The 21,210-nt window shown below is 41.1% G+C and overlaps 1 protein-coding gene across 5 annotated transcripts in view; it reads left to right on the top strand.

Moving 5' to 3' along the window:
- The window catches only part of POC1B (POC1 centriolar protein B), a 96,647-nt gene that overhangs the window by 6,771 nt on the left and 68,666 nt on the right, over positions 1-21,210 (top strand). For 2 of the 5 annotated variants that reach the window (XM_027071121.2, XM_027071119.2), the window contains exons 3-4: positions 14,716-14,887; positions 19,540-19,719. In XM_027071121.2, the coding sequence (XP_026926922.1) occupies positions 14,716-14,887; positions 19,540-19,719 (352 nt within the window). Of the gene's footprint in view, positions 1-6; positions 3,908-10,665; positions 10,805-11,178; positions 11,412-14,715; positions 14,888-19,539; positions 19,720-21,210 lie in introns of those variants that run through there. The other 3 variants (XM_027071120.2, XM_053226589.1, XM_053226588.1) reach the window with 3 other exon arrangements.

Raw genomic sequence — 21,210 nt, 5'->3', positions numbered from 1 at the left:
CCTGCATTATTTTGCAAGGTGTCATTACCCTACAAGTATTCTGAGTGGTGTTAGCACTATTAATGTCTGCGTTTACTACTCATAAACAAACAGGAAATGACTGGGGAGCTCTGGGGCTCACTGGGGGCTCTGTAAAAGGAAGCAAGTGAACACCTGGGCACATTAACATGAATTTCAAAACCTTCGGCTAAAAAGAAATATATCTATTCTGTAAACCACATAGCCTCACATTTCCCTCAACCATCGCTCTGCATCCCCCCATCCGAAGTGCAATTCCTTTCCACCAGCCACATCTCTTCTTCCTCTTTAGTGATTCTGCCTAATGCCCCACACCCATGCCTCTCCCGTGCCTGAGACACTTCTTGGGAATCACTATTGTAAAGACTCCACTTTATACATCAGATGTCTTAATAGCCACATTTAGGATATGTACAGTTGAGCTAAACATATTTTTACTGATCTTTTGGGTTTTTTTAATGTATAGTTTAAAAAGTTACTGTAAATATGTATGCTAGAATCTTGCTGTCTTACTAAGTGACTGCAACCCTGTGCAAATCATTGTATCTCACCTTCAGTTTCATGAAAGTAAAAAATGACTGGAAAAATCATAGACAGTACAAAGTGTTTGCCAGGGCCTGTGGCAGGAAGGAATAGAGAATGATTGCTAATGAGGATGGGTTTTTTAGGGGGTGGGTGTGTAATGAGAATGTTCTGGAATTAGATAGTGACAATGGTGGTACAATTTTGGGTAAAACACTGAATTATACACTATAAAAGGGTGAAGTTATAGTATATGAATTACATCTCAATTATAGAAAAAAAAATCTTAAGGGGAAAAGAAGAGGCTGGAGAATTTCATGTATTCCAAAAAAGATTTCTATATCCCTCTGTGCCTACCAGACTTTAAAACCGGTCAGCAGGATTTATTAACACTTGAGTCATTTTGTAATTTAACAGAGTTAAGAAAGTTAGATATATATGTGAATTAGACCATGAGTGAGAATCTGTATTGGAATTTTTTCCTAAAATTTCAGAAAAATCTAAATCGTTTTGACCAGGATGTAGGGATTATTATAAAAGGTGAAATAAATTCCTGAACTGAATAGTTGTCCAGGGTAGAAGTGAAGAGTAGACAAGTCCTTACAGCTTGCTAATAATCAGACATGACTTTTCCTTTTTTATGCCAAGCTCGACCTGACCACTTTCTCAGGCTGGCCCAGGAGAGTTGTCCACTGAAGGCTAGCAGTGCCCTTGGCTGTCTGGTCACCATTCTGACCCTCTTATTTGCACTTATCTGATCCTGTTCAAAGGGGGAATGATATATAAAAAAATAAAAGTTCCCCATTTATCGAGTGGAACTTTATTTAGTTAATGCTACAGCATGCCAGATGCTGGCTTATGCTCTGGGTGAACACACACAGAGGAGAACAAAACAGGTGTGCTTCTTCACATGGTGTGAAGAATCCATAGTCTGATGATAGAGACAAATATTAACAAGTAAATACACAAATCGTGTGCAGGTACAACCTGAAACAGGAAAAGGGGTGCATGCTGTGAAGAAAAGGAAGAGTGCTTTGAGGAATAACAGTGGCGACATAAGTTTATGGGGTCAAGGAATACTCCTTTGTGGAAGTTAGATTTAACTCAGGACCTGAGGGAGGAGTTAGCCAGGCAAAGACTAGAGAAAGAATTGCATATTCAAAAACCAAGAGTGGGAAAGAACTTGTCCTTGATTAAGGAAATAGAAGAAGGCCAGAGGCACCTAGCTGGCTCAGTCAGAAGAGCATGCGACTCTTGATCTTGGGTCATGAGTTAGAGCTCCACATTGAGTGTAGAGATTACATAAACAGGAAAACTTAAAAAAAAATTACTTTAAAAAAAAGAGAGAGAAAGCCCAGAAGGGGTAGAGGCTGTAAATGAAGGCAGAGAGAGAGCTTTAGGGGATGAAGTTGCAGGGGAAGGCAGAGGTAGTAAGGCCTTGGAGGCTAGAGCAGGTTAAATAGGGGCCCTTTAAAAGATATGTTTATGTCCCTGAAACCTGTAAATGTGACTTTGTTTGGGAAAAAAGTTCTTTCCAGATGTAATTAAGTTAAGGATCTCAAGAAGAGATCATTCTGGATTATCTTGGTGAGCCTTGAATCCAATGACAAGTGTTATTAGGAGAGACACAGAGGAGATAAGAGAAGAAGCCAGAGGCAGAGATTGGAGTCATGCAGCCAGGAGCCAAAGAGCTTCTGGAGGCACCAGACCTTGGAAGAGACAAAGGATGGAATCTCCTTTAGAACATTAGAGAGAATCCTACCAATGCCTTGATTTTGTACTTCTGGCCTTGGGGACTGTACGAGAATAAATTTGCTTTGTTTTAAGCCTCCAAGATTTTGGCAATTTGTTATGGCAGCCCTAGGAAACTAAGGCGGAGGCCATGTTTTAGGATTTTATTCTGAGAGTTGTGAAAAGTTGTTGAAGAGTGTTAAGGAAGGGAATGGCATAATCTGATTTAGACCTCAAAAAGATCACTCTGCTCTGTGGATACTGAACTATTAGTAGAGAAGTCAATTAGGAGATATTTTAGTAATACCAGCAGGAGTTGATGATGGTTCAGACTAGGGTGGTGCTCTGGGAAAGAGAGAAATTTGGGAGTTATTAGCATACAGATGGTATTTAAAGTTGTCAAAAGTTCAGAAATAACAGAAGTAAAACTGAGGAATCCCTGAAATAGTAATTAAAGTTTATTGTGCACATACCATAAAGATAGTTTGCAAACTGGGAACATTCAAAACATGCAGTGAGGCTCAGGGGTATGTTATAAAGCAGCTTATATAGTGAGAAAGCAGTGACTTTATTCTTCACATTGATTGCTTGTAATATTAGAGTTCTCTTAAATGATAGGGTGTTGGTCAGTAGTTACCTTGGGAAACAGTTCAAGTTTTTGCTTGTGATTTCCAGAGACATAAGCAAGAAATGACCTAGGTCAAGTTAGTTTGACAAAATAAGCTAAATTAATCTTTGTTTGTGTGATTAAACTGTTTTTGTCTACTGAGGGAATTTTCAAGGCTGGCCTCCATTTGTTTTCGACTTCAGCAAAGTCATGGGAATATTTGAGATCACCTGGGAAGAACATAGAACCATGAGGGCAAATAGCCCAAGTTTAGTCCTAAAGATCCCAAACCTTTAGACAAGAAGAAGAAATGGCAAAAGAATCTAAGAAGAAATAATCAGAAAGATAGAAGGAAAGCCATGACAGTAGGGTCTCATGAAAGCCAAGGTCTAGGGTGGGGGAGAAATGTGGAATTGAGAGGAGATGTTAAATAGTCATTAGGAGAGTAGGGAGGGAAGTATTGCAGAATTGAGCACTACCGGGCAGTGTAGAGATCCAGGTGACATTAGTGGTTATACATTTACCGTGTTTCTAATCTGTTTGGGGGTGTGTCTAGCTACTCTCACTGGTACAAATATAGGTCCAGAAAAGCCAGAGTGACTGGGATTTAGCTGGGGAAACTTGAAGGAAGGAGGGAGAGTCAGGGGATTGAATGAATGTATGTGTGAGAGGGAGCTTATCAGTAGGATAAAGAGAGAAATGAAGGTGATGAAAAGAGAGCCTCCATGGAGAATATAGGTCAATGGATTGGAGTGATATAGAAATTACTTGACTAAACTGTAAGGAAAGCAGCTTGTCAGAGGATGGCAGGCTTCAATTCATGATCTGGGAAGTGTTCAGTTTCTGCTGATGACAAGATGCAGGGTGTGGCCACGGAAGGAATTGCCAAGGAAGCGTGGAAGAAAAGGGCCTTGGAGCATTCTGGTTGTCCCCTTGGTCTGAAATGCTCTTCACTTCCTCACTCTGCTTGGCTGGCTCCTTCTTGTCCTTCTGCCTCTCCTTAAAATGCTACTGATAATTCCATCTGAAGTAAGTATTCTACCTCCACACAAAATTCTCCTTATGACTTCCTGATGTAGCTTTCATGTCTGTTGGCACAATTTAAGATGTCATGTTTGCCTGCTTGTTGACTTGTTTTCCTCCTCTTCGTCTGAGTGTCAGCTCTCCATTTAGAAAGTTTGCCTATTTTCTTCCTTTGGACTTCCCCTGCCCGGCCCACAATGCCTTATGTGGTGTAAGGGTGAGAAATCTGTTGACTGAACTAATAATATCAGGAGCTAGAGAGCAAAACTGTGACGTGAGGTAGGTGAAATGTGAAAGAGAAAATGATTGTCACTTGAAAGGGTTTCAGGGAACTTGGGGTTCCCAAGCAGAGTTAAGCGTAAGTGGTTGAGGAGGAGGGACTTTCAAGGAGGAGGATGTGGTTATAGGGAGATCATCTACTGGGAGTCCCCCTGGCCCACTGGCGGCTTTTGGGAAGGAGAGAAGGCATGGGTGTCAGGGTCAGCTAAGGCGACATCCAGAGAGTTATAGGAGTGAGAGCATGTGGATGATGACTGGAGGAACTCAAGGCCTAAACTTCTGGTCATGACTCGGAGAAACAGAACATAAAGTATGGTGGATTTATACTTGATAGCCTTTCAGAAGGTGCTGGGCTCTTGGGTTTCACAGGGTGGGTTGGGAGGTGGTCGGAGGAGAGGGGATGGGAAAAACCAATAACCTGTGAAGTGTTTCCATCCTTTTTTATGGATGAAGGTTCAGGAACTTTCCTGAAGCTACATAGCTAGTAAGCAGCACAGCCTGGCTGGGCCTGGATTGGAGTCTAATTCTAGAGCCACATTCTTTTCCATTAGGCCAGCTTCTCAGAAGGCAGCACTCAAATTTATTCAAACATTAGAAGAGTTTAAAAGTACTGTCACATGGTTTGCAGAACCCGAGCCGCACTTTAGAAGTTTCCATTTAAAATTGTATAATTTTAACACTGAAGTTGTCACTTTCCTCCCTTTTTTCCCTTCAAGGTTATGCTGTCATGGACCCAATCCCTATTAGCTATTAGCCTGTGGGTTATTTGTAGAATAAATGATGGTAAAGAACAAGTTAATTTCTTTCTTTTTTTCATTGAATAGAAGCAGAATGAAATTTGGAAGTTCTAAGTTGTTTTCTTCACAGTGAAACCATAATAAAAGTTTGCCAGAAATTCTTTTCCTATTATGGTTTTTGATGGCAACCTGTGTAGTAGCTTCGTTAAAGTTTCTCCCACTGTTACAGTTCAAAAACTTATTCCTAAGTGTTAGTGTATGCAGAGCACAGTATGTCTCCACTTCCAAGGTACATCAGAATTAAGTGAGAAAGTGGTAAAAAAAAAAAAAAAATCAGATTCCTCAGTCTCACCCCAAAGAATGTTTAATTTACTGGAAGTACACATTTTAAACAAGGTTCCCAGTAATTGTAATAGGGATAATCCATAAATGCCCAGTGCTTCTCAAAACACTGGGTTATTGGTTAAATGCCCAGGCTTTGGAGACTCATAGAACTGGGTTAAAAATGGACTACATTGCTTTCTGCCTCCATGACCTTGAACAAATTACTTCACCTCACTAAGCCTCACTTCCTCATCTGAACAAGAGGGATAATGATAATTACTTGCCTCGTTGTGAGGATTAAATAAAATAATGCTTATAAAAGTATTTGGCCCCTAGTAACAACTCTGTAAAGGTGGAAGTTGTTGTGATTGTCCATCCTCCTAGAGACGTGGAATTTGAGTAAGTTAAATTAAGTTCTCCTGATTGTCATTACTGAAGATTATTTTTAAAGCACCCACAGCTCCTTTTAGACCATGCTTACACTAGCAAGATAATGACTTAGTGTCAGCTAGAAGGAAAAGATGCTTAAATATTCCCTCATTCAGGGCAGAGGAATTTTAAGTTAGTGCCATCATTTATTTATATTATTACATAGTGCTTGGATAGCACAAAGTAACTCTGAAAGTATTAGATAGAGATGAAAGTTTATCTAGTGAAGATTAGAATATTATCTTTTTATTGGGCAGCCCTTTCCCTTTTATCTAAGCTTATAGATGTGTATGCTTGGGAGTGATAATTTTTTTTCTTAAAAAACAGTCATAGAGATCTCCTCACAGATTTCCTTAGAATATGTCCTTGGTTATTTTTCCTTGAAGAAGGCCATCTAGAGTTTCTTTTGTGACCTAAAGACCAGCATGAACCTGGAAATGCTATAGGAAGTACAAAATCATGGTGCCCTCAAACCAGAAATCTGAGTTAACTTCTGGTAGTGGAGTATAAGTGAGACATAATCAGAGTCCAAAATACATAGAAGGACCCCTGAAATAGTTGAAAAATTCAAGAATTTCTATATGAAGGTGGTTTGGATTACTAGGACTTTCTTGAATATGGGATGGAAAGGCCTGAGAGGGAGATGATCCAAATGCATAAAGCTGTGAAAGACACTATATTGTGAACATAGACCTTTTTGTGAGTTCAAAAACATGTACTCTTTGACCCATCAAGAATTTTTTGGGGAATTGATCACAATGATGTATTTGTACACATCAGAAATGACTCATGTATATTACCGCATCATTTGTGAAAGGGTAAATAGAGTAGACTGGTTAAATAAATTAAGGTGTGGCTACACAATAGAATATTATGTAGCTATTAAAGAGAGTAAAGCACACTTCTCCCTCCGGTCCTGACAGAGTAATTGGTAGCCAAACTTTCCCTCCAGCCTAAAAACAACTGTAAAATGAGACAACATATATGAGGCAAGTGAATTCAGTCATCAAGCAACAGAGAGTGCAGAACTGTAACAGTCCCTGCGAGGCAGAAGGGAAACACACACGGTGAGCCCGCAGCCGCCTTGGCTTCCTTGTCAGAGGCACTCTTCCTGCAGAACAGCCAAGAGGTAGAGCCCAAGCAGCAACATGCCACCTGGACCAAGCAATCAAAGTAAATCTCACCGATACCGGGACAAACAGACACAAACACCCTGCTATGATGAGGGCACAATACAACCTGTGGATTCCTATCAAAAATACATATCCTGAATCTAATCATGAGGGAATGTCAAGAAAAAAACTGATGAACATCTCACAAAAATAACAGGTCTGTAGTCTTTAAGGGTATCTGGTCAATAAAGAGAAAAAAGGGCTTAGGAAATCTTTCTTTAAGGTTTTGGGGCACCTGGGTGGCTCAGTTGGTTAAGCGTCCGACTTTGGCTCAGGTTGTGATCTCATGGTTTGTGAGTTCAAGCTCCGCATCGGGCTCTGTGCTGACAGCTCAGAGCCTGGAGCCTGCTTTGGATTCTATGTCTCATTCTCTCTCTGCCTCTCCCTCACTTGTGCTCTCTCTCTCTCAAAAATAAATAAACATAAATAAGATAAAATAAAATAAAATAAGGTTTTATTAAAAATAGGAAAAGAATGGGTCACCTGGGTGGCTCAGTCGGTTAAGTGTCTGACTTTGGCTTAGGTTATGATCTCATGGTTCCTGAGTTCGAGCCCTGGGTCAGGCTTTGTGCTGACAGCTCGGAGCCTAGAGCCTGCTTCAGATTCTGTCTCCATCTCTCTCTGTCTCTGTGCTCTATGTGTGTGTGTGTGTCTGTCTCTCTCTCTCTCAAATATAAATAAACATGAAAAAATAGGAAAAGAATAAGACAGCTCTATGTACTAATACATCACGATCTCCAACATATTATACTAAGTGGGCTGGCAAAGGAAGATAGAGAAGCAAAATGCAGAATGACAAATAACATGCTACCATTTGTATAAAAAATACATGTAAATAGGCACATATTTGTTTAAGCACATAAGAGGGTACTCAAGAAATGGTTAACATTGGTTTGCCTCTAGGAAGGGGAGCTAGGTGGCCAAGGTCCAGAAGGAGATTTTGGTAAATACCGATAACGTGCATTTATTACCAGTTGAAAAGATAAAATAATTTAACAGCAAGCTCACAAACTGGAGTCACTACCGTTTCTTTCTAAGGATTTAGTATTCCTGATGGAGCAAACCTCTGAGTAACTGCAGGTTTGGATAAAACAAGGAGTGAGAGATCTTAGGGTGGCTCAAGTTATTGCTAGTTAAGGTGACACAGTAACTATTGGCCTTTTGGACGTGATGGAAAGCAAACATGTTCTCCTTGGTGCGTTCCTTGGTACCTCCAGAGACATAGCACTGGCCTGGGTGCACATGGACTTTGTTTTGTCTTTTGTCCTAATCAAGATTTCCTGAAACCGTGAATTATTGTTAGGGGATAAAAATTTACTAATTTCAAGGGTAGATTTACTAATTAACCTTTTCTCTTAACTTCTTCCCTTTGACATTTCATCTCAAAATAGAGCAGTTGGATGACGAATCATATAAGCTTTGACATTTGAAATTAGGTGGTGGTGTTTATTTAGGGTGTGGTTCAGTGGAAATGAAGGAAAGTAAATTCCACGTTGACACTTTACAACATTGATATCCGTAGTCCAGTACCTTTCATTATCACAGTATTAGAGTTTAGTGGGATAAGGTTAAGGAAGTAACGATGAAAAATGTGGAAGAAATATAGAGTGTACCCTGAGCCACACAGTGGTACTTGGGACATCTTGGCTTCTGGTATTTCGTAATTAATAGGCCTCTGAAGTGCCCCTTTGCCCAAAGGTGAGGCTGTCCCTGTCCTATGAACCACCTTTTCCTTCTGCTGTCTCACTTCTCTTTACCGGGCCTCACACCAGGATGGCAAGCAAGTGCTGCTTTAATGTGGGCATGCAGCCGTCGACTCTATATTTGTAATTTTGAGCATCCAGTCTGGTTAAGATGCTCTTTTCCTTTTCCGACAAAATATGTGAAGTCTCAAGTCCTGTGTCACCTTCTCAGTTAAGCTTCATATTCTTATCCCTCTGACCTCCCTCACCCCATTAATAGTTGAGTCACCGTGATCCTGTAATACCATTTTTTCCTGCTTCTTATCATGTTGAGTGTTAGGGACCCTGTAAACCCTCAATGAATTAATGAATCAGTTGTATACATTAACTCTTTCCACAGCCTCCCTCCCATCTCTCATCAACCAACACCAACCAGCTCTGATCTCACCACTTCACGGACGCAGTTCTTATTGCCAAATCAACAACTGGTCCTCGGGCCCAGGGCCAGTTTTATGGGCATATGCCCTGTGTAGTCACTTAGGACTGGTTTAATGCCCTGCTATCACTGTCCTGAAATTTTTAGCAGTTTTTCTACGAGGACCCCCACATTGACATTTGATGCTGGGCCCCACAAATTATGTAGCTGGTCCTTTTCAGGCCTGATGTTACTCTAATTTCTTGAAAGCATTTGATACGGCTTGTCACCCTCTCTGAATACTTCTTGAGTTCCTGGACAGCAACATCTGCTTGTCCCCTCCTGTTTCATTTACGGCTCCTTTAGGTACCTTCACCCTCTTCTTCATCTAGATTCACTCCCCAAGTGATCCTACGCAGTGTCCAGTCCTTCTCTACACAGCAGCTGCTGCTGACGGTGGCACAAAGAAAACCAATAGTAATAATGGGCACCTTTGAGTGTCTTCTGTGTGACAGGCATCGATTACAAGTATCATTTCATGTAATACTTAAAACACCTCATTTGTAGATTCAGTGTCGCAGGCATAGAAAGGCTGAGTAACTTGCCCAAGGGTACATAGCTTGTAGACAATAGCTTGGATTTGACTCAGGGAGTCTAATTCTATAGTTTGCTCCTTTAACCACCACAGTGAACACTTAAAATCTCTCCCTGAGCTCTCGGTGGGTATATCCACCCCCATACTTGACATTTCCACCTGTATGTCTAATGGGCATCTTCAGCTTACTGCATCCCGAAAAGAACTCTTGATTCCCACCCCACGCTGCCTCACTGTCAACCTCCATCTCTTCTGGTTTTTCTTTTAAACACATTATTTTTTAAAAGTTTATTTACTTATTTTGAGAGGCAGAGACAGTGCAAGCAGGGAGGGGCAGAGAGAGGGAGAAAGAGAGAGAGAGAGAATCCCAAGGAGGCTCCTCACTGTCGGCGCAGTGCCCGTCATGGTGCTCGAACCCATGAATCGTGAGATTGTGACCTGAGCCAAAATCAAGAGTCAGACACTTAACTGCCTGAGCTACCCTAGTGCCCCTCTTCTGGTTTTTCTAATATTATTAAATGGCCCTGAGATTCATCTGGGTGCCCCATCCGAAAGCCTGGCCTGGTTGCTTCTGCTTTCTTCCTTCCTTGTATCGAATCCAGTAGCCGCCTGCACAGGCTCTACCTTTAAACATACCAAATATTGACCACTTCTCCCACTTCCGTGGCCTCCAGCTTAGTCCAAACCACCACCTTCTCCTGACTGGATTATTGCAGTAGCCTCCTAATTGATTTTCTTCTTCAATTCTGCCCCCCTACACCCTGTATATTCTGCACAGAGTGAGCAGGGTGATATTTTTAAACATTTTTTTCTAAATGTTTTATCGAAGTATAAGATATGTACCCAAATTGGACAAGTTGATGAATTTTCACAATGTGACATGCCCATTTAACAAACACTCGGAGCAAGAACCATTACTAGTGCCCCCAGGAGTACCCCCTTGTGCTCCCTTGTAGCTACTATTCTCCCTCTACTATTCTTTCTCTATTATTCGTCAGTCTTTTAACTACGTTATTGTCTCAGGCGGTCATGCGTGGGGTCCCGTCTGCCCCGAGTGTGTTCTCCCTGCACATGTCAGTTTGAATCACCCCTCACTGCACTCAGGTCTCTGCTCAAATACCTTTTCCTCAGGAAGGATCACGAACCGCTCCGTACAACGCTAAGGGTGAAGAATATATAAAAGTCCTGTGAACATCTGTGATACTATCAGTGAACCGTTTCGCAATGAGCGATGTCAGCGCCCGCCAGGCCGCCTCTCTGTTCTGCTCAGGTTCGTCGGGTTCATCAGATATCACTGTGTTGGAAAGTAGGACTGAGTGTCATCTTTATCTTTGTGACAGGTAGCAGCTCTTCCAAGCCAGTGTAACTGTTCTCAGCTTTTCAATTTGAAGAAGTTCTTTTGAAGACTTCCATTTTAAGAATTGTGAAAATTTTGCTATGAAAAGCCTTCACTGCTATGTTCTTAAATGAATGTTAATTTCTGAGGTTTCGGATTTTGTGGGTTTTCCCCACACACCCCTCCCCTTTTTTTTTACTTTCCTTTTATTTTATTTGCTGTACATGCTGCACATCCAGATTGCATATCTAAAAGACACTGGTTATTTTTACGCTTTCTTAATTACAACTGTTATCAGTGCCAGGCTCTCACCGCACCATTTGTTCTCCTGCAAATCAACTACTTCTCATTTCCAGTTAAACAAGTAATTTTCAATTTTGTCTGTTGTCTTTTCAGCCTTTAAGTCATTTGGAATAAAAATTCAATTTCAGTGAAAAAAAATGGGTTAAAGACCTAAATGTGAGATCTGAAACCATAAAACTTTTAAAAGAAAACATAGGCAGTAATTTCTTTGGCATCAGCCATAGGAACATTTTTCTAGGTATGTATCTTCAAGTAAAACAAAAGCAAAAGCAAAATAAACTATTGGGACTATACTAAAAAAAAAAAAAAACCTCTCGCACAGTGAAAGAAACCACCAACAAAACAAAAAGAGACAACCTAGTGAATGGGAGAAGATATTTGCAAATGATGAATCCAATAAGGGATTAATATCCAAAATATATAAAGAACTTACAACTCAACACCCAAAAAACAAATCATCTGATTAAAAGATGGGCAGAGGACCTGAATGGACATACTTCTAAAGAAGACATATGCATGGCCAAGAGAAATGTATACAGATGCTCAACACCACTAATTGTGAGGGAAATACAAATCACAACCACAACAAGATATCACTTTATACCTGTCAGAATGGCTAGAATCAAAGAGACAAGAAATAAATGTTGGCAAGGATGTGAAGAAAGAGGAACCCTCCATATACACTTGGTGGGATCGTAAATTGGTACACCTACTCTGAAAAACAGAATGGAGATTCCTCAAAATATTGAAAATAGAATTTTATGATCCAGTAATTCCATTACTAAGTATTTACCCAAAGAAAATAAAAACACTAATTTAAAATGATATATGCACCCCTATGTTTACTATAGCATTTTTTACAGTAGCCAAAATATGGAAGCAACCCAAGTGTCCATCAGTAGATGAGTAGATAAAGAAAATGTGGTACACACACACACACAGGAATATTACTCAGCCATAACAAGGAATGAATTGTGGCAACATAGGTGGACCTCAGAGATATTATGCTAAGTGAAATAAGTCAGAGAAAGACAAATACTATATGATTTCATTTGCAGGTGGAATCTAAAAGACAAAACAAATGAACGAACACAAACAAAAAAAGCAGAAACAAACGATAAGTACAAAGAAAACGTGCTTGCCAGTGGGGAGGCTGGGAGGCTGGGCACAGTAGGTGAAGGGGAATAGGAGGTATGGAAAATGGATGAATAATTTCTAAAAGTCCTCTGAACATATATATTTTCTGAATTTAATTTTTTTAAATTTACATCCAAATTAGTTAGCATATAGTGCAAGAATGATTTCAGGAGTAGATTCCTTAATGCCCCTTACCCATTTAGCCCATCCCCCCCTCACACAACTCCTCCAGTAACCTTCTGTTTGTTCTCTGTATTTAAGAGTCTCTTCTGTTTTGTCCCCCTCCCTGTTTTTATATTATTTTTGTTTCCCTTCCCTTATGTTCATCTGTTTTGTCTCTTAAAATCCTCATATGAGTGAAGTCATATGATATTTGTCTTTCTCTGATTAATTTCGCTTAGCAGAATACCCTCTAGTTCCATCCATGTAGTTACAAATGGCAAGATTTCATTCTTTTTGATTGCCAAGTAATACTCCATTGTGTGTGTGTGTGTGTGTGTGTGTGTGTGTGTGTGTGTGTGTACTACATCTTTATCCATTCATCCATCGATGGACATTTGGACTCTTTCCACACTTTGGCTATTGTTGATAGTGCTGCTATAAACATTGGGGTGCAAACATATATGATATTATTAGTGAACTGTCTCCCCTATGATGTTGTGATTCCTTGAGGTAAGGGATTCTGTCTTCTTTTTGTAGATCTTATTTGTAGCATAATACTTTAGAACTTATAGTGTAATGCTCATGATAATTCATTGTTTTCCCTATTTGGTCTCCCTTAGCTCCAGATAATTTAGACTCTGATATAAATATTTAATAATTTTATGAACTGTGGTGGAGCATCAGCTTTTTGTATATTTTTTGAAAGGGGTAGTATACAGCATTATAGTTTGAAACTTTAAAACTCACTTTAACTTTTTAAAGTTAACTGGAAACAGTGCATACTTAAGTCCAATGAATTTTATCTATGACTAAAGAAGTGAGAAGGTTTTCAGTGACTTTATATTCTCTTTTAACAGTAATGCTAATTCTATTTCAAGTTTATAAAGTCGTATTTTTTTTTCTAAGACTCTGCAGTCTAGACTTAGTGATTCTCATTGACCTGGTTCTTATTATTGGGGCAATTTGGGGGCTACATGCATGTATAAAATTTGGTTTGGGGGCAAGAATTAGATCTAGCTTTCATTGGTTTATTTGTTCATTCTTTGTCCAAGGTATTTATTTCCACCATTGATTGCATTTGTCTTTATTTCCTTAAAGCCTTAAGCTAATGTCTGACATACACAATTCTTTTATTAATTGTAGAATGTCAGAGCAGAAAAAGATTTTCAAGACCACCTTTTCCAGCCATAAAAGACATCACTGGGTCAATTAGCAAAATTGGAAAATAGTCGGTAGATTAAAGTATTGTCAGTAATAAATTTCCTGAAGTTGATACTGCTATGGGTATATAAGAGAACATCCTTATTCTTAGAAAACACAATGAAGTATTTAGGAATAAAGTCACCATGATAATGTATTCACTTCCAAATGGTTCAGGGAAAGAAAAAAAAAACAACTGTGTATGTGTGTGTGTGTGCGCACGCACGCACGCACTTATGGGAGCATGCAAGCTTGTTCATGTATACAGAGTGAGTACAAGTGAGTGTAAGAGTAAATTATAAACCAAGTGGGGCAAAATATTAACAACAAGTAGATCTGGCAAAGGGTAGGGTTGCTGGGTGGCTCAGTCAGATGAGCCTCCTACTCTTGATTTCAGCTCAGGTCGTGATCCCAGGATTGTGGGATTGAGCCCTGCCCCAGGCTCCTGTTGAACAGGGAGACTGCTTAAGATTCTGTCTTTCTCCCTCTGTCCCTCCCCACTGCTTGCTCTCTCTCTCTCTCTCAAAAATAAACTTAAATTAAAAAAAAAAAGATCTGGCAAAGGGTATATTAATGTTCTTTATACTATTCTTATGTTTCCTCTTAAGTGTGAAATTATCTTCACATAAACATTTTTTAAAAATCATCATTCTCAGCTCTCTCAGGAAAAGCATTCAGTCTTCATGACACAGATGTTAAGTAACTTTCCCAGTTATCCTGAGAGTTAGAGACAGAACTACTCCTAGTCCCGAGGGCCTGTGTTATGCTGCTATCTTCTAGTAAACAGTCATTGAGCTCCAGCCAGATGAAGGGACCAGTAATCCTGACTTGTGGCCGCATAGAACACAGCCAAGCTTGCACATTAGTGATGTAGCTTTGAGTTACTTCAAAAAATATTTTTTTCCATGACCTGGTCAGGCTTAAAAACCTCCAGCCCCTCTGTTACCTGGACATCGTGTTACTAGATATCCTGTCCATTGTAATGAGACGTGGCTACATTGACATTTTAACAATCAGTGGTTTGTTCTTCTCTTTCTTCATAGCTACTGCTTCTTGGGATACGTTCCTCATGCTATGGAATTGCAAGCCACAAGCTAGAGCTTTCAGATACGTGGGTCACAAGGATGTGGTAACCAGCGTGCAGTTTTCCCCACTTGGAAACTTACTGGCATCTGCTTCAAGAGACAGAACCATTAGACTCTGGATTCCTGATAAGTAAGAGAAACAAAGTAACCTGATATACTCTGGATTTAGGCATGTGAAAGAAAATAAGCCTGGCTGTTCCTTCTGCACTGATCTAGAATGCCTGAACCCCCAGTTGCCTGCGCTGTTCTTAGTCTGAGTCACACGCGAGATGTACTGCCCTCGTCATAAAGTTAGCAAATTATTTCATACCATTTTTTCCTCATCTTTAACTCTGAATTATCTCTTCTATTTGAAACCTATTTCTAACCATGGAAATATGCTTCAGGTTTGGGTTTTTGTTTGTTTGTTTTTTTTTTGGCAGGGGGATGGTTATCAATCCTTTTTATAAATCTGATGTAACCTTCACGTTATCTCCCCAGAGAGATACACAATTACATACGTAACTGAAATTTTATAGTTTATTAATCTACTATTGCCAGTTTGTGGATCTTCTGTGGGCCTTTGGATCTCTATTAATCCCTGTGCCAGAACTATTCTTTGATGCATATAATTCATTATTGGGCTCTGGAGTTTTCTTGCTGAAGAAAGTTTCTGACAGATGTTTAAATCTGATTTGACAAATCATTATGACAAATCTCTCTGTACGAGGCTTTTTAAATCCTAGCTGATAGCTTGTCTATTTTAAGCCATTATGGAGCCATGATATTTTAAAAAGCTTTTGAACTTTTTTTTTGAACTCTTAATTATATGTTTTCAAACACACATGAACATAGAACAAATAGCACAACACTCCCTTCCCTCATACTCATCCACCAGATCCAACAGCTATCAGTTGTTTCACCCATCCTCCCCGCCCCCCTTTTTAGCTAGATTATTTTTAGAACAAATCCCACACATCATATCATATCCCCCAGTAAATATCTTAGAGGATAAGCATTTGAGCATTATCCTTGGGTCTTTTGTGGCAGGATTTGATTTGTGGTATGTGACTGAACAGGCTCAGGCACTCCCAAATGAAAGTTCATGGGGCATCTTCATGGCAGTGGACACTTTTTTTTTTTTGTGCCATCACCCAAGAGAATCTCCATGCTGAGAAATCTGAACATTACCCTAATGGTAGCACAAACTACTGAAGAGAAGTGACATGTTGTAATGACACTGTGGTGGCAATGTAGAGGGGAACTAGGAGGGAGGGAGACTGGTTTGGGGTCCAAAAGAGAAGATGTTTTCTAAAATCCTTAACTTTGGGGATTTAGGGCTAGTGGTTTTGCTGTCTTCAGCACATCGCAACTTCAGGCTCCCAGTACTAATTCTAGGAACTCTCAGTGAACAAACTGTACAAGGGTAGATGAGCTAAAAGCACACTGAGTCATTATTTGTACTGGCTGATCCCAGTGCAACAGTTCGGCTTATGTAGATGTCTCTGTTTCCTCTTTCTAAATCAAATCATATGGGGCCAGGCCAATCGTGGATTATGGCCGTGGGATGGAAGCTGGTATATCAGTTATTGCGGTTTAACAATCCTCAAAACTTAGCTTAATACAATAACTGTCATTTCTCATAATTTTGTGGGTTGTCTGGGTGATTCTTGTGCCCCATTTGATGTTGGCTTTACTCATGCAGCTTATTAAGCACCTCACTCATGTACCTGGGGCCTGGTGCTGGTTATTGGCTGGGGCATCCTGTCTTCCAGTGGCCTCTCTCCAGCAGGATAAGGACTTCTGACCATGTGCCAGCCGGGTTCTAGGACAGTAAAAATGGAAGCTGCTAGGCCTTTTGAAGGTCTAGGTCTGAAACTTCCACGGGGTCACTTCTGCCTCATGTCATTGGCCAAAGTAAGCCACAGCCAGCCCAGATTCAGAAGGAGGAGAAAGCAGTAGAATCTACCTCCTGGGAGGTGGGGGCGGGCAGTGTGTGTACAGGGGTGAGAGGGATGCTGGCAGCTGTATGTGCAGACATTACGGCTGGTGACTGGCAGGCTGAGGAGGAATAGTAGGAGCAAGCGTGGAAGCAGTTCCGGCCTGGAGTTCGTCACAGTGGGGAGTCCAGAGAACTTGGGCCGAAAGCGAAGGCAAGTTTGTGGGAGGCAGAGAGCCAATGTCAAGGCAAGGTGGGGAACTGCTAACCAGTTAAACAGCTGCACAACAAACACAAGGCACTCCTGTCGTGGGTTTTTATATCCGGTTGAGACCGGATCCAGGGGTTGGACTAGGCTGTAGCCGAGAAGAAAACCCCTGAGAAAGAAGGCAAGCAGGATAGGTTGCTGGAGTGTGGACTGTCTCCTGGCTTCCCAGTCACAGCAGATGCCAGTCTTGTCTTTGTTTTCTCTAGGCCAAACTCTCCTCCTAACTGCTACTCCTAGAACTTCCCCTTGAAACCTCACTGAACCAGGCTCTGAATGCTCCATCCCATTTCTTTAATATCAATTTTTGTTTTTCCTGGAGTAATATATATCAGGTGATGGAGATTTATTACCAGGTCACTTTTGCCTTCTACAGACCACTGGAGGGATAAGCCAGGATGGATCTAGGAACCTTTAAGTAGTGACTCTCACCAGTGGAATTCAACAAAATGTATCTAGCTTTTTTCATATGCCTGATATTGTGCTAGGGGCTGATCTTTAAAAAAATAAAAAATAAAAAAAATTTTTTTTAATGTTTATTTATTTTTGAGAGAGACAGAGACAGAATGCAAGTGGGTTAAGGGCAGAGAGAGGGAGACACAGAATCCGAAGCAGGCTCCAGGCTCTGAGCTGTCAGCACAGAGCCCGACGCAGGGCTCGAACACATGAGCTGTGAGATTGTGACTTGAGCTGAAGTCAGATGCTCAACCGACTGAGCTACCCAGGCACCCCTAAAAAAATTTTTTTTAATGTTTATTTATTTTTGAGAGAGAGAGAGAGAGAGAAACAGAGAGAGAGGGAGACACAGAATCTGAAGCAGGCTCTAGGCTGTGAACTGTCAGCACAGAGCCCCGTGAGGGGCTCGAACCCACCAGTGAGATCATGACCTGCGCTGAAGTCGGCCACCCAACCGACTGAGCCACCCAGGTTCCCCACCCCCCCTTTTTAAAAATTAATTTTTTTAATGTTTGGTGCTGGTCTTATAGGGATAAATAAATCATCATTCCTGTCCTCAAAAAAACTCACAGCTTAATAGAAGGGAAAGAGGTCTATTTTTTTTTAAGTACTGTATAATGTAATAAGCAAAATAGACGTAGCAGATAAGGAGCAATTAAGCCTGCCTGGGTTGCTCAAGGAGGCTAGGGTGGGGGAACTAATCCAGGGTGAGAAAAAGCAGGAAGTGCAAAGCCAGAGGTGTGTTTGAAGCTCGGGGACTGTTCTGAGTCCAAAGTTCAGTGTAACAGCCGGATGCCTTGTGGAAGAACTTGGTCACTGTACCTTTTCTTGGAAGGTAGCCCGTGACACATTTACACTGAGATTTACATGCTTAGAATATGCTTTTAGCGAGGGAATAAGAACAGTATGTAGGTGACTGGAGGGGATAAAAGATTAGAGCACGGAGACCAGTTAAGAGGCTTTCGCAAAAATCTAGGTAAAGGATACATACGGTGTATCTATCTGAATGTAAGCAGAGCTGATGTGGAAGAGGAAGAATTGAAAGGATATCTGGCAAGTGATAGCAGTATTTCTATCACTAAATCGGTTTTGTCGACCTATTGGATGTGGGAGGAGAAGGGGAAGTGGTTGAGTATGATTTCCAGGCTCTGCAAATTCTGTTGCCTGATGTGTTTCAAACAGTTATGTATAAATACAACTTTCTGAATGGAAAAAAAAATTGCTAAGTCTGGATGTAGTATAAAGTGAAGTATCCGGGGGAACTTTGGAGTCCTGACACGAGTAGTATTTCCCAGATGCCACCTTTGAACTCCAGGGTGTCTGCTAGCCTGCCCCTGACTATTTTAACTTTTTTTTTTTTTTCTGGTGTTTCTCCTTAAATGCCACACATTATTTTCTCCATCTTTTCTTTCCTATTCTCCTTTTCCCATCCTAGCCAAGAAAAAAAAAAAAAAAAAAGCAGCAGCAGCAGCTGAAATTTCAAAGTATTGAGAATTGGCATACAGTTGTTACCATTTGTCCTTTGTTTTGCTTGTGGGTGTAAGATTGGGCCCTGGGTGAGCAAGGCCTTGGATATGCCCCAGGGGTCTGAGTTCTCATTGCTGGTAGGTGGAAACTCCGGTGAGGTGAGTCGAGTCAGAGAGTGAGATTACCTAGAGACATTCTGTAAAGGGGGAAATGGCAGAAGGGATGTCTCTTCCTTCCCAGCCCAGACTGCCAGTCCACACAACTTCCACGTGACCCCAGCTTGAAAACACTTCCTTGGAGCTGTTCACTAAATTGATCTTAGCTTTTCTAGGTTGCAGGTTCCTTAAACTGTTCACTGCTATTTCTAGAGGAACAACAGGAACTTAAAATTCATGGTAGAGATTTGTCCAGAATATTGTTTCTGTAGCTTCTAATTAAAACAAAAACAGCAAGTGCATTTCTGGGTGGGACCATGAGGGTCTTTTCTTGTTAAGTATCAGTTGTGACTTCAGTGAATAAAACTAGCTTTAAAGAGGGTTGATGAAGAAACTTTTCATACTTTCATCAGTTCTTTTACAGGAGTTAAACTGCTTTAAATGTTTCAAAGACTGTATACTGATTAGATATTGATTATACCTAAATCAAGTTTTATAAATATTACACTGTTTATTTCCAGGAGAGGAAAATCCTCTGAATTTAAAGCTCATACAGCTCCAGTTCGAAGTATAGACTTTTCAGCCGATGGCCAATTTCTAGCTACAGCTTCTGAAGACAAATCTATCAAAGTATGGAACATGTATCGCCAGCGTTTCTTGTATTCCTTGTACCGACATACCCACTGGGTACGCTGTGCCAAGTAAGTGTGAAGTTTCCTAATGAGATCTCCGCATTTTCTTTTTCCTGCTAAGGTCTGTGTTTACCTCCCAACTCCCAGAAAAGGGGATCAAGGACAAATTCATTCATTCTTTCATTCAGCAAGTATTTGTCATGTGCCTGCCATGTGCTGGGAATAATAGTAAGCAAAACAGTCAAAACCCCCTACTGTCATGAGCTTCCATTCTAGAAAGGGGAGCTAGATAATAAACAGGTAGGAAAAGGAGACAGTAGGTCAGATGGTGGTAAGTGCTATGGAGAAAAAAAACAGCTGGATTGGAAGAAGGCTGCAGTTTTAAACAGCAACTGCCTCACAAAGACAAGGTGGCCTTTAAGCAAAGATCTAACAGAGGGCAGGGGGTGAGGCTTGCCTATGTTTGGGAAAGGCCTGTCTCAGAGGAAACCAGTACAGAAGCCCTGGGGTGGGAGCTGGTGGCTGTTTGAAGACCGGCAAGGAGGCTGGTGTGGAGGAGAGTGTGGGGAAGCAACAGGAGCGCCGGGGAGGGAGGCTGCAGCTGGGTCGGGAACAGCTGACGGATGGATGTTCTGAGTGACAGGAGATGCCACTGGAGCATGTGCATCTCTCTGAATAACATTTTAATGCGATGGTTCCGACTGCCGTGCGGAGAAAAGCTGTCAAAGTCAGGGCAGAAGCAGGGGATGTCGTTAGGAGGCTGTGTGCAGTAGCTCAAATCCAGCTTGGACCAGGGTGTTGGCAGTGGAGATTTCGAGAAGTCGGATTCCACCTGCCATTTGCAGATACAACCAACATACTTGCTGTTACATTGGATGTGACAGGGAAGGAGGAACTAAGAGTGACTCCACAATCTGGCAATCTATTGGGACAAGTACTATTGTGTTATAATGTCAACTAACAGCCATGGAGCCCTTTCTATTTCCAAGAGACACCGCCTAAGTACTTAAAATAATTCCCTATCAGAACTGCTCTGGGAGAGTAGGGCTATTGTGTGGTTTTTTTATTATTATTGTTTAAAAATTTTTTTTTTAGGGCTATTGTTTTTTTCCCCTGTTTTGCAGCTGAAGGAAGTGAGTTTCAGAGTTAAAGTTAGAACTTGTCTATTTGAAAGGATAGAAGCCCAAAGAAATTATTTCTCTCCTCTCCAAGTTGTTAATTGGCTGATGTTTGGTGACCTTGGAGTAGAGAACCAGGGGCTGCAGGCCTTGAGAGAGACTGTCTACATGCCGGCTCTACTCTCTCAAATGCCCTGGTGGTGAGGTCACTGCCAGCTCTGAGCCGAAGTCCTCATAGCTTTGCGACTGGACAGGAAAAGCTCCTACCTCCAGTTAGAAAAGAACTATGGGCAACTCTCAGCTTGGATCCCGTGCCCATCCCTTCACCAGGGAGTAAGATACTGTGGTTGTCACAGGTTAGCCAGGCACCTGACAGAGACCAGTCATCCCAGTCTGAGGGGTGAGGGCATACCAACCATGTGTTCTGGTGGTGCACAGAGAG

The sequence above is a fragment of the Acinonyx jubatus genome, chromosome B4 (genome assembly GCF_027475565.1).
Source record: "Acinonyx jubatus isolate Ajub_Pintada_27869175 chromosome B4, VMU_Ajub_asm_v1.0, whole genome shotgun sequence".
In the NCBI taxonomy this organism is placed as follows: domain Eukaryota; kingdom Metazoa; phylum Chordata; class Mammalia; order Carnivora; family Felidae; genus Acinonyx; species Acinonyx jubatus.
Note: the sequence above shows the minus strand (reverse complement) of the source record. Positions and strands in the feature narration are given on the sequence as shown.